We start from the raw sequence: 17,705 nt of genomic DNA, 5'->3' as shown, positions 1-17,705 counted from the left end.
TTTTGGTGAGTAGCTATAGGTTTGAGAGAGGCTACTCCTCCTAGTTCCTCTGTTTCTTCCCATCTGTGATCCCTTCTCCCATTTATTCCCCTAAAGGTGCACTTGTGCTCCTAATCTGACCTAAGAAGCTGCTTTAGAGTTTGAAGCAGCCTCTGTGTGAGACTTATATTTAGCTTTCTAAGATCCTAGTTCTAGGGAAATTTTTACAGACATCTCATGTATTTATGCTTAAGTGTGCATTTTATTTTATTCTAATGCTCCTGATAGTGGAAATCCATATTCCCATGCAAACTCAGAATGCTATATTTTTAACAGCACTCCAGCATTTTTCTTCATATACCACCTTCACTGACTCCACTGAGTCATTGAGCATCCATACGTATCCTTCACCACTCCCAGTCCCAGTACCTGTGTCAGCGAGGAAGTGGACGCATTAGTGATGGTTGTGGGAATGATGCAGAGAAAGAGGTGAGTGGAGACTCAGCCCTGCTGCTCTTGAGTTTGGATGGTTGTACCTTTTGGTGACTTCTGACTCTGCTTTCCACCTTCCCACTGTACACTGTGGTACAAATAGGTGTTTACACTATCCTCGTTAAGGCATCACATGGGGAAAAAAAAGGAGACAGAGGTGCTTGAAGAAGACATAAAAATCCTTACAAAGAATGTATACTCATCTCTTTTGGCCCATTACGGTACCGCTCTCTCGGGGGTCTGCACAAACCCCCTGACTAGATGGTCTACACTCTTGTCTTTACCCTGGACCCACCTCCTTAGATGGCCTCAGCACCGCCCTCATTCTTCATCTCTTTCTTGCCATATCTACAGCGGTAATCAGTTGAATACTTCACCTCACAGTTCCTCATTCTTCTGAATTCTGGTGCACTCCATCTGTAATCCAGCAAAGACACAGTATTAAACTCATCATCACCAAGCACTATATTTCATCTTTGAAGCTTTCAGTATACCAGGGGATATTGTATAAAGTAATGAGGCTGGTTTAAAGTAACACCTACAACTTCCAGAAGAATCCAAATATGGGTTGTCCTTTAAATTGGGCAGTTCTAGCTATTCCAGTAGTGCTATTATTCCAAGTGCTACCACTCCTCTAGAAATTTGGAACATTCTCAAGATTCCCATTTAATAGACCATACAAGAAAACTCTATTACTCTTGAATTTCATCTCATTTTTGACCATTTGATTACTCACTTATTCACCATATTTGGAATTGAGTAACTTTTGGCTGTTTCCAAAATCAGCTGTCAGAATTGGAATTAATTCCATTAATCCTATCCAAAAGAAAATGATACACATTGTGATAAAAATTCCAAGAGAAATTATGAAATTTCACACTGTGACTATCATGAACAGGGACAGCACTTTCTAATCATGTTGTTTTATGATTGATGTTTTCAAAAATCAGTTATAAAATCAGGTATCATAGAGGTCCACCTTTTGGATCATAAATTCCTTCCCTGTAACATCCCTTCCTTACCCCAGTATGGCCCATATTGACCGCTAATAACATCAAGGTTATCTACATCTATTTCATTGAACCATTGGTACTCACTTGTCATTTGTCATCCTGGTTTCCTTGGTTAACTTCTTCAAAACAATGCTTTTCAGTATCCTTTATTTTTCTTATCTTCCCTTCTCCCCCCTCCCCCTCCCTCCTCCCCCTCCCCCTCTCCCTCCTCCCCCTCCCTCCCCCTCCCCCCTCCTCCCTCCCCCCTCCTCCCCCCTCCCCCCTCCCTCCTCCCTCTCCCTCTTTTTGGCCTATAGATTACTATTCCTAATTCCCTGGTACTTGAAATTACAAGAAACCAGAAATAAATCTAGTTGTCTCTAGATCCTTGCTCTCCACTTTAGTTGTGCCTTATTGTCCTTAAGATACTAATTCTACCTGAGGCAAATGCTACCTGTGTACAGATATTACATAGGATGAGTACATTGTCAGAGGGAGAGTATGTGCGTGTGTGCATGTGCATGTATACACACACTCCTCCCATGTATTGATAGTTTAGGGGAACAGTTGTCTCCTATTCCAATGAAAGCTCTCAGCAGAGTACCATATTGAAATGACTGTAGATGTACCAGTTAACATCTCTACTCAGAGTAATGTGTAGCCAGACTTAAATCTCAGAATTACTAATATCTGGCAGAAATTTAAAGAAAATATGACCAGAAAGATTACTATTTTACTGGGATGCATGTGAGAAAAGAATATGACTTGAAAGAACAATATATACCAAGGCTGATTCAGCACACCTATAGAGATAGCCAAGTAGTATAAGACAGTAGAAAAAGGCTATTGTTTCTTTGGGGGCATAAGTAGAAGCCCATTCTTGGTCTCCTGTTTTCACTCTTAGCATTAGAATATTGTTGATCACTCTGTATGACCTTATTTTGCTCCTAACTATGAGTGACATGCACTAAGTTCCTTTATCCTACATATTCTGTTTTTATGCTCTTAATCTGAAATGAACTATTCACCAGTACTTTCTTCTCCCATCCTCAGCTTTTCATTTTAGGACCTGGTGTAATAAAGTGGTTCTTCCGTAACTGTTGCGATCCACCATAGTCCTAGTAGAGACATCTTAGGTTTCAAAGATTTTCTCCATTGAGTAAGGTGGCAGTGCTAGAATGCAGTGATCGATTCCCATATGGGAACAGTTAGTTTTACTCTTGGTTCTGAGGCTCTAGATAATAATAGCTGACATTTATTGAGCACTCACTATGTGCCAAACCCAGTGTTACATATTTCTTATGCTTATGGTAGATATTATATACTCCACTGTATGGATGAGGAAACTGAGGCTTAGAGAGCTGAATGAGTTGATCAAGATCACAACGAGTAAGTGATAGAGCAGGGATTCTAACCTACATAGTCTGATTCTCAAGCCTGTGCTCCTGACAGCTGGTCTGCTGTGTCTCTAATGAACACCCTAACCCTGGCCAGCCATTTAAAAATTATGTATTCCTGGGCTTCCCTGGTGGCGCAGTGGTTGAGAGTCTGCCTGCCGATGCAGGGGACACGGATTCGTGCCCCAGTCCGGGAAGATCCCACATGCCGCGGAGCGGCTGGGCCCGTGAGCCATGGCAGCTGAGCCTGTGTGTCTGGAGCCTGTGCTCCGCGACGGGAGAGGCCACAACAGTGAGAGGCCCGCGTACCGCAAAAAAAAAAAAAAAAAAAACATGTATTCCTGGTTACTGAGGGAGGAAATGTGCACTATAGTGCAAATCCATATAGTTACTGGAAAATTGGTTGAAAATGCCATTTTGGTTTATAATTATATCATCTTTAAATGTTGATACTTTTGATGCTTTGTAGTACTAGAAAGCTAAATTCTGCAAGGAAAACATGTTTAAAGAAGTAAAACATTTTTAAAAACTGGGAGGACAAAGCAGTAACTTATAGATTCAAGTACATTTCTCTCTGAACTGCCCCAAGGAAAGTAGCATTGTGGAGGGAAATGAAATATCCATGCCCTAGGCCAGGCAGATGGACAGTCAGGATGACACCAGTAAGTTCATCTATAGCATAAAATGTGTAAAAGCTTCAACTTTACTGCTCATTTCCAACTACCATTTTATTCTTCTGTCATTCATGGTTTTTCAAACATGTCATCCATTATTAAACCCCGTTTCCTCATTAATCTATTCTTAAAACTTCTCCTTGTTGGCTTTTGTATTCCACTGAAATATCCTCAGAATCATCAGTGGATAAATATTAATGCCTTTTCTTAGTTCTTGTCCTTCTAGATCTATATTTCATACTTGGGAATTTCCCCTGCATCTCAGGAATTCTCCTTTGACTTGTGGGATCCTTTTTGGTCAGTTTCTTCACTTTTAGCTTTTCTTTGTTGGTCTTTTCTTCCTCCCCACTGAGAAAATCTCCATGTCTTAATTTTATTCACTACTTTTTCTATACTCCTATTTAACCATTGTGATTGTTTACATTTACCTTCTTATATTTGAGCAACTTAATATTTCCTGCCCTGTGGGTTGTCTCCCACAGGTACTATAGGTACCTGTGAACTTTTCCACAGGTACCTATACAACTTGGTATTTGAAAACAGAACTCATCACTCTGTCCCCAACTCCTGTTTTCCTTTTAAATAGGCATCTTTGCTTAACATCTTTACCCTGAAGAGACTCACTACCCTTCATATTTCTTATCCCAATCTTAGAGTGGTCTTTTAGTCTTTTTCTGGTCTCCATCGTTCATGTCCAAAGTCTTGCTAAGTTGTACCAATTCTTAGTTTTCTCCTTGAGGCTGGACTTTTTTACGTTTCTGCTATCCCTTCATATCCTTCTCTGCAGATCCATATCATCTGAGGCCCAGGTTATTGTAATTCTTTCTTTTCAGTTTACTTACTCCCAAGATCCCCACCTTGTATGCTTCCAAGATGGTCCTCCTCAAACTCCATTTTCATGATATCTCATTTTTACTCAAGAACACCCAGCAAATAATTCCTATCAGAGCAATGATGTTCAAAGCTCTCCATTACCTTGCCCTCCATACTTAATCTGCCTCAGCTTCATTACTCTCTAGCATATTCACCTTGATTTATCATGGTTAAACTTCCTGTGACCTTCCACTGTTGTCTTAAAAGCCCTTGCCTCTGTGCCTTTCTCATGCTTTTCCTTTTGCTTAGATTTCTCTTTGGCCCCGGCTCATGTTCATTACTCCCTTCAAAGCCTAGCTTCCATTACATCTTCTGAATGAGCTCTCCCTGACGATTTCATCTCACACTGAGACCTCCCTTATTCTGTGCTGCCTCAGCACTGATCCTTTTGAGTTTTTACTATGGTCCATGCAGTTACTAATATGTTGGTATGTAATTATTTTCTAGCATTCTGTATTGTAGTTTCACATTTGTATTTATTTCCCAAGTTAAATTGTAAGCTCCTTGAGGGCAGGAATAATAACTTTTACATTTGTATCTTTGCACCCCTTAGTGCCTAGTACAGTGCTGAGCACATAGTAGGCGTTTAATAAATGCTTGTCGAATTATTGTGTGGATTATTTTTTTATATACAGAAAATTTTACACTGCTTTTGAGGATATATGTCTCTTCTTATTTTGTGCACAGACCCATTTCCATTGTACATCAATAACTGCCTGTACCTAAGACTAAAGACCAAAAAATTCAACTTTAGGAGGGTATGTGTGAAAAGTTGAAATGTGAAGCTTTCTCTTTGTTTGGTCAGAGTTATTTATTGGTTAAGAAAGAAAATAGGAAACTCTAAAGATTGTTGTTTATCGTTGCAAAAGTGCTTGAGAATAGGCTTTTGTATCTCAAGTTAGACTGGTGGTTCTCAACTGGAGAAATCTGGCAACGTCTGGAGACAATTTCGGTTGTACCTTTAGTGGATGGCTGGGATACCACTGGCATCTAGTGTTAAGGCTGGAGATGTTGCTAAACATCCTGCGTGCACAGGACAACCCCCACAACAAAAGAATTATCAAGCTCCGTATGTTTAATAGTGCCAAGGTTGAGAAACCCTGGTCTAGATATATTTAAGGTAAATAGGAAAAAGAAGAGACGAAATACTAGATTTTTTTTACAATTAGAAAAACTAGCTATGCCAAGCTTTATGAGAATCCTAAGTGTTTATATATTTTGTAGTTTGTAAGATTAGAAAAAGCCTTAACGTTTGGAGTTTACAGCAACATACCTGTATGTTTTAAGATTGCTTTCAGCATCAAATCTGCCTCCATCCTTTATACCAAGTGGAAGATGTTGTAGGAGTACAAGTCTAGTTTTAGCCTTCTATATCTTGGTTCATTACATAAAATACAAGGTAAAACACTGGGGCCTATCTCTTTAGCAGGGGGCCTGCAACTTACCAAAGATTTAGCTTTGGGGACAACACATGACCGTCAACAGTCCCTTGGACAGCCACTAGACAGGAATAACTGCCAACTTCCCAAGGAAACCCCAAGCCAGAACGTTGTCAAAGTTTGCCAAGTATTAAAACACATCCCCACTTAAAAAGTTTTTAACATACTCTGTTAATCCTACTTAAGAAACACATGTAGGGGGAAATATTAGTAGGAAATTTAGTTAATTAGGAAATTGAGTAGTGTAAAAGAAGACTTTTTAAAAACTAGTCTCCTTTTGTAATTCAATGGTACTTCCTTCAACAGGTGTAAAAAGTAACAATCCCAGAGTTAGAAAAATCAGTTTATGTAATACAGCAAAGAAATAACTGTGTTGATCTGTTGTGTTTACTCATACAGTCTATAGAATGCTAGGTTTGGAAGTGACTTTTTTTTTTTTTTTTTTTTTTGCGGTACGCGGGCCTCTCACCGATGTGGCCCCTCCCGCTGCGGAACACAGGCTCCGACGTGCAGGCCTAGCGGCCATGGCTCACGGGCCTATCCACTCCGCGGCATGTGGGATCTTCGCGGACCGGGGCACGAACCCGTGTCCCCTGCATCGTCAGGCGGACTCTCAACCCTGGAAGTGACTTTTGAGATAAGTTTCCAGCCCGTTATTCTGTAAATGAAGGTCCAGAGAGGTCATGTGGCTTGCACCAGGTCACCCATTAAGTTAGTGGTACAGGTGAAAATAGAATCCAGGCTTCCTGAGGCTTTGCCTATTTCTTTTTTGGCTAGTCATGACCCTTGTTTTATGTTCTTGTTTCATACTGTGCCATGGGATGTGTTCATACTTATTGTCTCCACTTGTAGTGTTTCATTTTAGGAATTATTCCTTCTATCAGCTTGTATGTCCAAACGAGTATACTGACTGGTGTCTTGAGTTAAATTCTTTAATAAACGACTGAGTAGTCCAAGGGATTTTGCAGTACCGCCGCCCTTTTGAAAGTCCTGCCCTCTCAGGTCTGGTTCCTAATCTTGAAGAAAGCACATAGGATGTGCAGCATTGGCTTCAGAATACTAATAATGAAGACCAGAGCTCTTAGGGACCTGTGGGTCAGTTTTAGGAATCCTGTAGGGCCCACACTGGAGATGTTGCCCTTTCCCAGCTGCAGTGTCTTTAAATTCCAAAATTCAAGGGTGATCCTTACCCTCGGTAAAATCAGGAAGCAAAAAATCACCTTCGTGACGGGTGAGGCAGGAATAAGGAGTCTTTCAAAGACTCGGGGCAGAGGAGCTCCCAGGAATGACAGTATTGCCCAGACCCCACAACTGCCTGCCTGGGTACAAGCTAGGCCCCGCCCCGGAAGTGCTGAGAGGGACTTCCGCTTGCGGGGAGCTCTCGGACCAGGTTGCTGCTCGGGCTGTAGTAGTAGGGTCCTCTGCGTTTGGGAGGTGGCGTGGTGGGCGTTGCTCAGCTGCAACCCCTCGGATTCCTTCTTGGTCGGACGGGGTGGAGCGTTGGCATGAGCCCCAAGAGGCAGTCCTGGGACGGTGGGCGCTAAGCCCAGATGCAACCTCCCAGGGAAGGGTTTTTCTCGCGATTTAGTGCTGCTGGAGTCCACATTTGGACTACTTCTCTCGGGATTATAACCCCTATCTTTCTGAGGTCTTCAGAGATTTATTGAGTCACATTAACAACGTGTACCCCTGGTACATTTGGAATCAATGCTCACCAGACCCCTTAGCTTGCCATTCCAAACAAAAGGGAGAAACTGCAAATGAGTGGAAGTATTAGGATCTCTAAATTTAGGAGAGGTTTCCTCTTCCACATCTGCGTTTCGTGCCCATACTTCCTTTAGAATGCAGAATACACCTCTGTATTTCAGCTTGGCAATAAATAATCGCCCTTCCCCTTTAGCAGTAACTTTTCCGTCCACACGTGTGCAGACCCGCCTACCAGCAACGGCGGTGCTGTTCTCTCCCGACGCACGTCTCCAGGCCCTCTCCCAGTAGTGCTCCGAGGCAATGGCAAGGAGATTCCTGTGGCACAGGGCCACGCCTGCTAATCCCAGTTTGTCATCTGACAGCCCTTCTTTGAAAGTTAGCCCCTTATTTGACATGGCTTTCTTTCTTTTCCTTTTTTTTTCTCCCGTTACCCTCAGTAATTAGTGTAACAGCTGTGGCAATCTGCTTTTTCTTTGAGTAAATTAATGTTTCTTTTACAGAAGTATTCCGGAAAAGGGAGGCCCTCAAGAGGAATCTTACTGAATTGCAGGCTCTCCAATTAACAAGAAAGCTGCATGTATGCATTTTTAGAAGAGCTGCTTTTGCTGGTTCCAAGGATTCTGTTACTGGAAAACTGCTCTGAGCTGGCTCCAGCAGCTCGGTTGACAATGGCTGAGTCCAGTTTCTGACTATTCTGTTGAGGAATGCCAGGTCTCGGAATGGGAGTGGCATTGGGGGGAGAGGTGAGAGGGTCTTTGGGAAAGTGGCTAAGCTGGAGGACCTCAAGAGGGAGTAGGATGAACCTAGACAAGAGGGCAGCAAAGGAGAGGTATTATTATTAAGTCATCTTAAAACTTTCAGCCTCTTAGTGATGATTCTTCTCTTTTTTTTCCTACGTTTTATGTATGCAAGTCTAAAGTCAGACTGTGATAGTAGCCAAATAACTTAATCTCTGTGCTTCCATTTCCTTGTCTGTAAATGAGGATGATAAAAGCAACTGTCTTTTACATTACATGAACATTACCTGGTACAAAAGAAATGCTATCTAGATATTCGTTGTAATTATTTCTTCCTCTCCTTACCTTCCTGGGACTTGGCCTGCTCTGCTGATTTATTTGTTTATACAGTGATTCCCCATAATTTCACGTGTTTAATTTTTTCTAGGTCCCATTTCTTGCACACAGTTGAGAAGTGATCTATTATATGTCAGCTCTGGCAGCAGAAGGAGAACCACTGTCTCTGTGGCTCCTAGCCAGGAATACACTATTGAAATATTAATTACAGGGACCCTTCTCCCTACAGGAGAGTTGTTAAGTGTTAAACTTTGACATTCTGTAGTTTTCTGAAGGTTCTGGATATAAGGGACCTGAGGACACTTTTTTTTTTCTCTTAAACTTCTGTTTAATGAGATCAGCATAACTGTGTGGTTATGACTGCTCAGCAATCTGGGTAAGTTCAAAATGAGGGTGGAACAATAGGGAATCCAGTTCAGCTCTGCCAATTCCATGATTTGTATTATTCAGAAGTTCTCCCTTTGCTGTCTGTTGTCTGAGCTATAAGTTGTAAGTATATTTTCCATTTTTTATTTGTTTTTCACTCTACTTAAGTGGGTTTTTTTGTTTTACCTTGCCGGAGTATGGATTCTTTGCGGGGTCAAATTTATCAGTCTTTTCATTTATGGCCTCTGGATTTTGGTTCTTAATTAGAAAGAAAGGGCTTCCTACTCTGAAGTTATAAAAGACTTCTCCCATGTTTTCCTCTGGCACTTGTATGGTTTCATTTATAACATTTACAACTTCTATTTATTTGAAATATTTACCAGTGTACAGAGTGAGGTCAGAATCCAGTTTAATATTTTTCCAGATGATTACCCAGTTCTCTGCATACATTTATTAAAAAGTCTATTCATCTTTTTCTTACTGATTGGCCACCTTTATTATATGCTAGATTTCTGCCTGTGATTGCATCTATTTCTGGACCTTCTATTCTGAATCATTTGTTTATCTCCTTCACCAGTGCCACGCTGTTTAATTATTGAGGCTTTATAATATGTTTAAAATTCTTTAGGACAAGTGCCCCTTCATTGCCCTTCTTTTTCAGTTTTCGCAGGCAGAGTCTTGCTTGTTTAGTTTTCTAAGTGAACTTTAAAATCTACTTATTAAAAGGTTCGTATTTTTTTGGAATAGTGTTAAATTTACAAATTAATATAGGGATTACTTTCTAAGACCTAAGCCTTGAGATACCATTCGCTGGTTCTGCTGGGAGGCAAATGGAAGGAGTTGGGACTGTAACAGATCTAGGTTCAAATTCCACCTCGGCGCTTTTATTAGTTGTCCGACCTCAGAAAACTTGTCTGCTTCTTAGATTTCTTATATATGAGAGGATGACTGTAACGTCTGCCCTGCAGGATTAAAGGAGCTAAAAAGCCTAAAATGCCTTTTTCTGTGTAAATAAAATCCTTTCCATTCTTCTTCCTTTCAGGTCCTCAGTTCATGAACCACTGAGAGGGAAGCCTCCAGGATCCCAGAGCGGACCACCAGGTGCCTGGGGCGGGGTTCCGCGGAAGTCCACCTCTCCGAGCCAGTGCGGGCGTCAGACGACCTGTCTATTCACCAAGTCACGGTTTTCCAGGTGAGACCTCTCGCGTCATTCTCCTTGGGTTTGGAGTGAGCTGTAGGGCGAAGAGCAGCAGAGAGGGTTACTACGCGCCGCACCTCGTTGCCTCACACCTGCCCCTCTACCTTGCGCCCCGACCCTTTCCTTCCCCTCACCCTGCCGCCTCTCCCTTTTCCCCGCCTTCTTTGCACACTCCTCCCTTCTCTTTTACTATATTTTCCTTTCTCATTTCCCACGGCTTCTTTTTCTGTCCTTTCCCTCCTCTTTCTCCTCTGGGCCGTTGCCACACTGGCATTGCCGACTCCCCCAGAGACCCCCGAGTTCCCCAATCGCTCTTCTGGCGGGGCCGATTTCCAGGCGGGTGTGGGGAGGTGGAGTAGACTTTCTTTTCTCTTGGCCGTGTGCCCTCAGCTCTCCTTTGTTCTGATAACCTTAGTAGCTGACGGACGCTTGGCAATTTTATTTAGTTGTTCTTGAAATATTTTCATTTTGCCTCAAAGGAAAAAATCAGTTTAGCTGAATGCTCTACTCACAGAAACTCCTTTCTTTTGGTATCTATATCTCATTCCCCTCTGCCTCCAACCTTTTTCTTCTGTTTAAATGATGAAAGCAAATGTCCCTCTTTCTTCTTGATAGCTTTTCTTTGGAATTAAAAATCTTAAGCTATCTGATAACAGCTCAGAAAGGTAACTTTATACATATTTGTAGCCTTAAGATAATTTATCCAGAAAAAATACTGTATTTATTATCCTTTGTAGTTGCCTAAAGTCAGTATCAGCAGTTTGGGGCTGTGAGGGGAATATATTAGGGAAAAGAAGGCACATTGAGGCAGCCACAGGAAAGGCTAATTCAAGTGTGAGCAAGCTACAGACCAGAAGGGGTTTGGGTAGGACTAGGCGTTCTCTGTGTTTTGCTAAGGGCAAAGCGACTTGCACCGCATGCTTCCATGGTAGCCATGTTTCTGGACTCTGGGCAAGCGTTCATTTGCATGTGACCTGTGCACTGAGTTAGCCTTTTTCAGTGTTGCCAAGGAGCTACTGTTCAGAGAAACTGGATAGAACAGCATCACTTAGAAATGGTACAGTTCGTAAGCCATGGAGAGTATAGTGCCCATATGAAAGTAAACCTGTGACTGATTTGTGGGGCTCGAAACTGGATTAAGGAAATCAGAGGCTTAAAAAGTACATGTTTCTATAAAGAAATATTAGAAAGACACAAGAAGCTAATAAAGTTGATTACCTATGGAGGTGGCAAACTGAGGGGGGATCAGGGTGGAAACAAGTCTTCTTTTTATATATCTTTTGAGACCATTTTGACTTTTGAATTGTATATTACCTATTCAAAGACAGACAAATTTTTAAATAAAATTTTTAGAATAGTTTCTGATCTCTGGGCATTTTGGATTAGCAGAAAAATTGTGAAGGTAGTACAGAGTTCTTCTATCCCCCACACCCAGCTTCTTTCTTTTTTTTTTTTTTTTTTGGCTGCACCACGTGGCGTGTAAAATCGTAGTTTCCCAACCAGGGATCAAGCCTGTGCCCACTGCATTGAAAGCATGAATTCTTAACCACTGGATCACCAGGGAAGTCCCCAGTTTCCCCTGTTATTAATATCTTACATTATATAGAATACTTATCACAACTGTTGAGTTACTATTGCCTATTATTATTAAAGTCCATACTTTATTCACGCTTCCTTAATTTTTACCTAATGTTCTTTTTTCTAGTCCAGGATCCCATCCAGCATACCATATTACATTTAATTGTCATGTCTCCATATGCTCCTCTTGGCTGTGACAGTTTCTCAGACTTTCCTTGTTTTTGATGACTTTGACAGTTTTGAGGAGTACTTTAAGGTTTCTTTGTAGAATGTTACTCAATTTAAATTTGATGTTTTCCTCATTATCATGCTGAGGTTAGAGGTTTGGGGGTGTTGACTTATCACTATTGAGACATAAAACAATTTGTAAGATGGAAAAAGGCAGAAGGAGATAATTTGTGTAATTTGAGTTTGAAGCAAAAGTTTTACTAGGTTTGGAGATAGAATTGAGTTTGTTCCCAGGGGATAAGAGAGTGGGAGCAGTCCAACAAGTTATCCACACATTGGTCTGAATTATAAAGATGGAGTGGACCCTTCTTTGGAGAGATAAAGGGTCTGTTCTGTCACAGTTCCAGAGAAGACAAAGCACCCCTGTTGCTAAGATACTGTCTGTCATATCAACATCAGCTGCAGCAATAGTAGAGGTAGCAGTAGACAGAGCTTTTATCTCCATGTCTCTCTTCCAACCCAGATAGTGTGGACTTGTGTGAGTGATAAAACACAACGATAATGTTATTGTCATTTTTCCCAAACTAACTCATTATCAGTTGAACTTCTGGTTTTTTGCCTTCTCTATTCCTGTGCTCCTTCATCTGCTCTGCTATCTGCAAATCTCTGCAACTCCTGTCTTGTTTCCCAATTTAATTAAATATGATAAAAAGTCTTAAGTAGAAACTATCTATTATTCTATATACTCACTTATATCCCAGATTTTGTGCTTTAAATACCTTTATAAAGGGTAGACTTAAATAGTTATTTGAGTCAGGTGTTCATTCCAATAGTTCTGTGGTGGTACAGACTGAAGAAAAACATTTGATCTGGCCACCGTGTGATCGGTGTGTCCTGGGTTTGTGGAACATGTTTGAGAGTCCTAGTTTAGTCTTTATTACATCATATTGCTTTAGCATCAGGGAATAAATTACATTTGAAAGGTCTGTTTATTTCAGGAATCAAGGCCAAAGGTATGAACAAGGTGTCAATCCTGAAGGAAAGATTTTTGTAAGGATGGACCCACACCCGAAGGTCCCCAGCATATATGATAGGGATACTTTACAGATTCCTGAGAATGAAAAACCTTTTCAGTATGAGGACCAGTTAGAAAGGCATGTGGACAAGCCTGAAGAAGAAAGATGGTATAAATGCAGTGAGTGTGGAAAGAAGTTTGCCCAGAGCTCAAGCCTTGTTCGACATCGGAGAATCCACACCGGAGAGAAACCCTATGAGTGTGATCACTGTGGAAAAGCCTTCAATGCGCGCTCAACCCTCACTGTGCATGAAAGAATCCACACTGGTGAGAAACCCTATACTTGTAATGAGTATAGGAAAGCATTCAGTGTGAGGGCGCACCTAATTATACATCAGAGAATCCACAATGGAGAGAAACCCTATGAATGTGGCAGAGCATTTAGTGTGAGCTCAGACCTCATCAAACATCAGAGAATCCACTCTGGTGAGAAACCTTATGAGTGTGATGAGTGTAGGAAAGCCTTCAGCGTGAGCTCAGACCTCATCAAACATCAGAGAATCCACACAGGAGAGAAGCCATATGAGTGTAAGGAGTGTGGGAAGGCCTTCTGTGTGAACTCAGCCCTTATTAATCACCAGAGGATTCATTCTGGAGAAAAGCCCTATAAGTGTGGAGAATGCAGGAAAGCATTCAGCCAGATCTCAACTCTTATTCTTCATCAGAGAATCCATACTGGAGAGAAACCGTACGAGTGTGACGAGTATGGGAAAGCATTCCGTGGGAGCTCTAATCTTACTAAACACCAGAAAATACATGCCAAAGGAAAGTGTCATCAGTGACTTACATGGTGAAGATATTACAAAGGCCTTTTTTTTTTAATATCAGAAGTTGTCACCAAAGGAAGGGTATGGTAAAAGTTAATGTTTTAATTGACACTTCATTTCTTGGAATATTGAAGAAGTGAGAAGTCAATGAAAAAGGACTCCTTCATCGTAATGATTGACTTAAGTCTCTAAGATCATATCTACTTCTGAGAACGCAGTTTTACAACTCATAAGGTAAATTATACCATAATATAGTTTGTTATGGTTTAGTAAGAGCAAACTTCAGTATTTCAAACATGATTTTTCCTTTTCTTATGTGCAAGCCTTTTGTTGTTGTTGTTGCTACCAGTATTATAGGTGAAACATTAAATTTTGAAATTGGAAGTAATGTTGGTTGGTGAGACAGGGACTACATGTCCTCATTGAATCTGCAAATAACTAACCTATTGGTCTTGATTTCTTTGGCTTTAATGTACTGCTATGCTCTTAGAGACGGTTAAATGAGTTAGTGACCTCGTGGCAGAAGGCATACTCTCTTTTTGGCTAGGAATCCCAACTAATAATTCTTCAAAGTTATTCTTTTTTTTTTGACCATGCCATGCGGCTTGCAGATCTTAGTTCCCCAACCAGGGATCAAACTCGGGCCCTCTGCAGTGAAGGGGCTGAGTCCTAACCACTGAACCGCCAGGGAATTCCCTCTTCAAGGCTATTCTTGCTTAGTTAAAGCCCCAGGCCTGGCTAAGACTCCGCTTTCCCAACGCAGGTGGCCCAGGTTCGATCCCTAGTCAGGGAACTAGATCCCACATGCCGCAACTAAGAGTCCGAATGCCCAGCTAAAGATCCCGCATGCTGCAACGAAGATCCCATTTGCTGCAGCCAAGACCCAGCGCAGCCAAATAAATACATAAAAATAGATTAATTTTTTAAAAAAGGTTAATTATAAGCCCCAGGCCTTTTGGACTTAATAATCCAATAAACCCCAGAACTTAACTGAGCTTCCTAAAGCAAAAACCTCTCAAAGAGTGTCAGGTGCTTCCGACCCTTGCATTCAGTGTTTCTCAAAGTGTAATGTGGCATATGCAAAGACTCAAGAGGTATGAGAATGGAACAAGCTTGGGGAACTGTTATTGAGTTGGGGTTGGCATTAGTCTTAGGATGGCTTTCAACGATCTGTTTGAGAATAGAGATGCAGACGTAGAGAACAGAGGTGTAGACATGGGGGTGGGGGGATGAATTTGGAGATTGGGATTGACATATGTGCGTTGCCATGGTGTAAAACATGGCTAGTAGGAACCTACTGTATAGTGCAGGGAGCTCAGCTTGGTGCTCTGTGGTGACCTAGATGGGTGGGATGGGGTGGGGGTGGGAAGGAGGGGATATATGTACACATGTAGCTGATTCACTTCGTTGTACAGCAGAAACTAACTCAACATTGTAAAGCAACTATACTCCAATAAAAAAAAAACACAACGATCTATTTGAGTGACTATGTGAAACTTGATATCTGTAATCAACCAGGAGAGCTCAGATTTGGGAGGTGGTAGAAAGTTAATGAATTCAGTTAGAGAAATGTCTTTGTTATATCTGTGGAAATCCCAGTAGAGCTGTTCACCAGACTATAGCCTAACTTCCTAACTATCCCCAGGCCTAAAACTCAAACTCTGTATTCTCTGCACATATGAAACTCAAAGGAGATCTGGACTTTAAAATTACTTTGTTATTATTTTTCTATTTTAGTAGTGATTTCTTACTCCTGGGTAATGGGCCTGAAATCCTTTTGATCCCTGAAACTTAGTAATTCGAGGTTCAAGGTGAGCACCCAATTGATAGAAATTGCAGATTGCTTTGGTCCACACTATGGACAAGTAGGAGGGAACACTCTGTGGGAAGTTGAAGTGGTGTTCACTTCTGAGTAAGACTCTGTGTTGCAAAGGATGCACAGTTTCCCTGAATTCTCATCAGCAATTCAAGCAAGTCAGCTATAAGGCACACTGGATTCCAGGTAGCTCTAAGCTAACTTGTGCCCTCCAACACTGAGGTCACAGACGCATGTTAAAAAGCACATCATGAAGTCTCTGTTATTGAGGTGGTGCTTACCACACTACTCAGGTAACTTTAGGCCTGGACATGGGGCCTGAAGGTGGAGAATGTCATGGTTCTGCAGCTCAAATTGAGGAGATAGGACCTCAGTCAGGGCATGAGGCATGTTAGAGAAAGTAAGGCACATACTTACAGGCAGTGAAGGGCCTCAAAGAAGCACCAGGAAGTTGACTGTGCTATGCTGGGTTGAAGGTGTTAATTCTTTGCCCTACTTTTTCCTGCCTTTGGCAATCGAAGGACACTGTGGTTTCCCCCTGCTCTGCTCTGGAGAGACTTCCCTGTCACCCCCTGTCTATGTTGTTATCGCCATTGTTTTCAGTATTTACCTCTTTGGGCCCAACTGTCTTGGTTTGTTCATAGGATGGTGGTTTGCAGGCAGAGTCATCTGGGTGGAGCACACCCTTCTGGGATCAGCACTGAAGTGATGCCATATCCCACCCAGACCAGCACAACTGTGATTCCTAAGCAGTAAGTGGTGAGTATTATGAAAACTTTGAAGGAACAGACATTCTGGAAAAAGAAATTTCATTTACTGAAGAATTGAGTGTTAGAATATCAGGATAGATGTAACATGGTTATCCTTTATAAGCTTAGATTAAGGTATTAATGATTATCTATTTTAGGTTGGGCCTTGTGTCAGGTACTAGGAATACAAAGATAAATGAGAAAAGCACCCTACTCTCCAGAGGCTTACAGTCTATTTGCGGACAGGGAGAAAGGAGTAGATAGAAAATAATAATTACAGTGATAAAGCCATTGGATTTATACCGAATGCTTTGCATTGTAAGTGTAACAAGTACTTATGAGAAGGTTGGAAAAGCTTTGAAGGAGGATGAAATCTTGAAGAAAGAATGAGTTCTTCAGCCACGTGAAAAGGAATGAAGGAAGGTACAGTGGGAATAACATGTGAAAATCATGGTGCATCTGGGGGAGGAGAAGGAAGTTTTCAATGTGTATGATTTTTCAGACCTGACCATAGGCAGTTACAAAGGCTTTATCCCTCATGGGTGTAAAGCTACCCTCCTACACAAGGCTTTGAGGCACAGCCAGCGCATGCAGTCTCTGAAGGGAGTTGCAGTCAAAGACTCAGACCACCTGGCCAGCCATGCTTTTAGGCATATCTGTACTCTTAGCCCAGGCACCTCCTTTTGGGGCCCTTTTTACTGGGGGTCTTGCCCGAGTAACTCTTCAAGATTCTCTCACCCTGATAAGGCAAGACACTTTTCTCCACTCTGACTCAGTACTAGTACTTTTACAGTCCTAGCCTTTACCCTCTTTCTTCCCCTGGCCTCCAGGTCCAGAAAATGACTGGAGCCTTTTGTTTGGTGCTGTGTTGGCAGTGACACAGTCCCCACACCTGTGCTGATTCACCTGACCCCTGCCTGGCACTGTTGCATGGATAAGAGTAACACACTGCAGGAGCCAGCACTTTTTTGTTGTTGGGCCTCTTGCTAATGCTATTGCAGTAAGTGATTAAAGGCTTGGCTGTTACTTTCATTTTTGCCTGTGTTAACTGACTAATGCAACACATTCTCACCACTCTAGGATCCAGGCTTGAATATGCTGCTGTTATGGCAAAAGAAAAATAGTGGTAGGACCACATGATGGCTTTTAAAGCATCTATTCAGGAGGAGCATATGTCATTTCCACTTATGTTTCGTTAGTCAAAGCAATTCAAATCACCAAGCTTACTATCCATAGGGTGGAGAAAAATAAAGCTTACAAAGAGGACAGTGAATAACTAAGAAAAGTAATATAATTTACCATTGAGATAGTGGATCTACCATATTGGTCAATATTTTTGGAATGCTTCCTATGCTGGGGCTT

At 41.6% G+C, this 17,705-nt stretch overlaps 2 protein-coding genes across 2 annotated transcripts in view; one reads left to right on the top strand and one right to left on the bottom strand.

Moving 5' to 3' along the window:
• The window catches only part of LOC136129040 (zinc finger protein 665-like), a 472,691-nt gene that overhangs the window by 304,592 nt on the left and 150,394 nt on the right, over positions 1–17,705 (bottom strand).
• LOC136129057 (zinc finger protein with KRAB and SCAN domains 8-like) lies at positions 12,993–14,058 on the top strand. The gene has a single exon (XM_065885142.1). It carries the CDS (start codon positions 12,993–12,995, stop codon positions 13,791–13,793), a length of 801 nt encoding a protein of 266 aa, XP_065741214.1. The 3' UTR covers positions 13,794–14,058.

The sequence above is a fragment of the Phocoena phocoena genome, chromosome 10 (genome assembly GCF_963924675.1).
Source record: "Phocoena phocoena chromosome 10, mPhoPho1.1, whole genome shotgun sequence".
In the NCBI taxonomy this organism is placed as follows: domain Eukaryota; kingdom Metazoa; phylum Chordata; class Mammalia; order Artiodactyla; family Phocoenidae; genus Phocoena; species Phocoena phocoena.
Note: the sequence above shows the minus strand (reverse complement) of the source record. Positions and strands in the feature narration are given on the sequence as shown.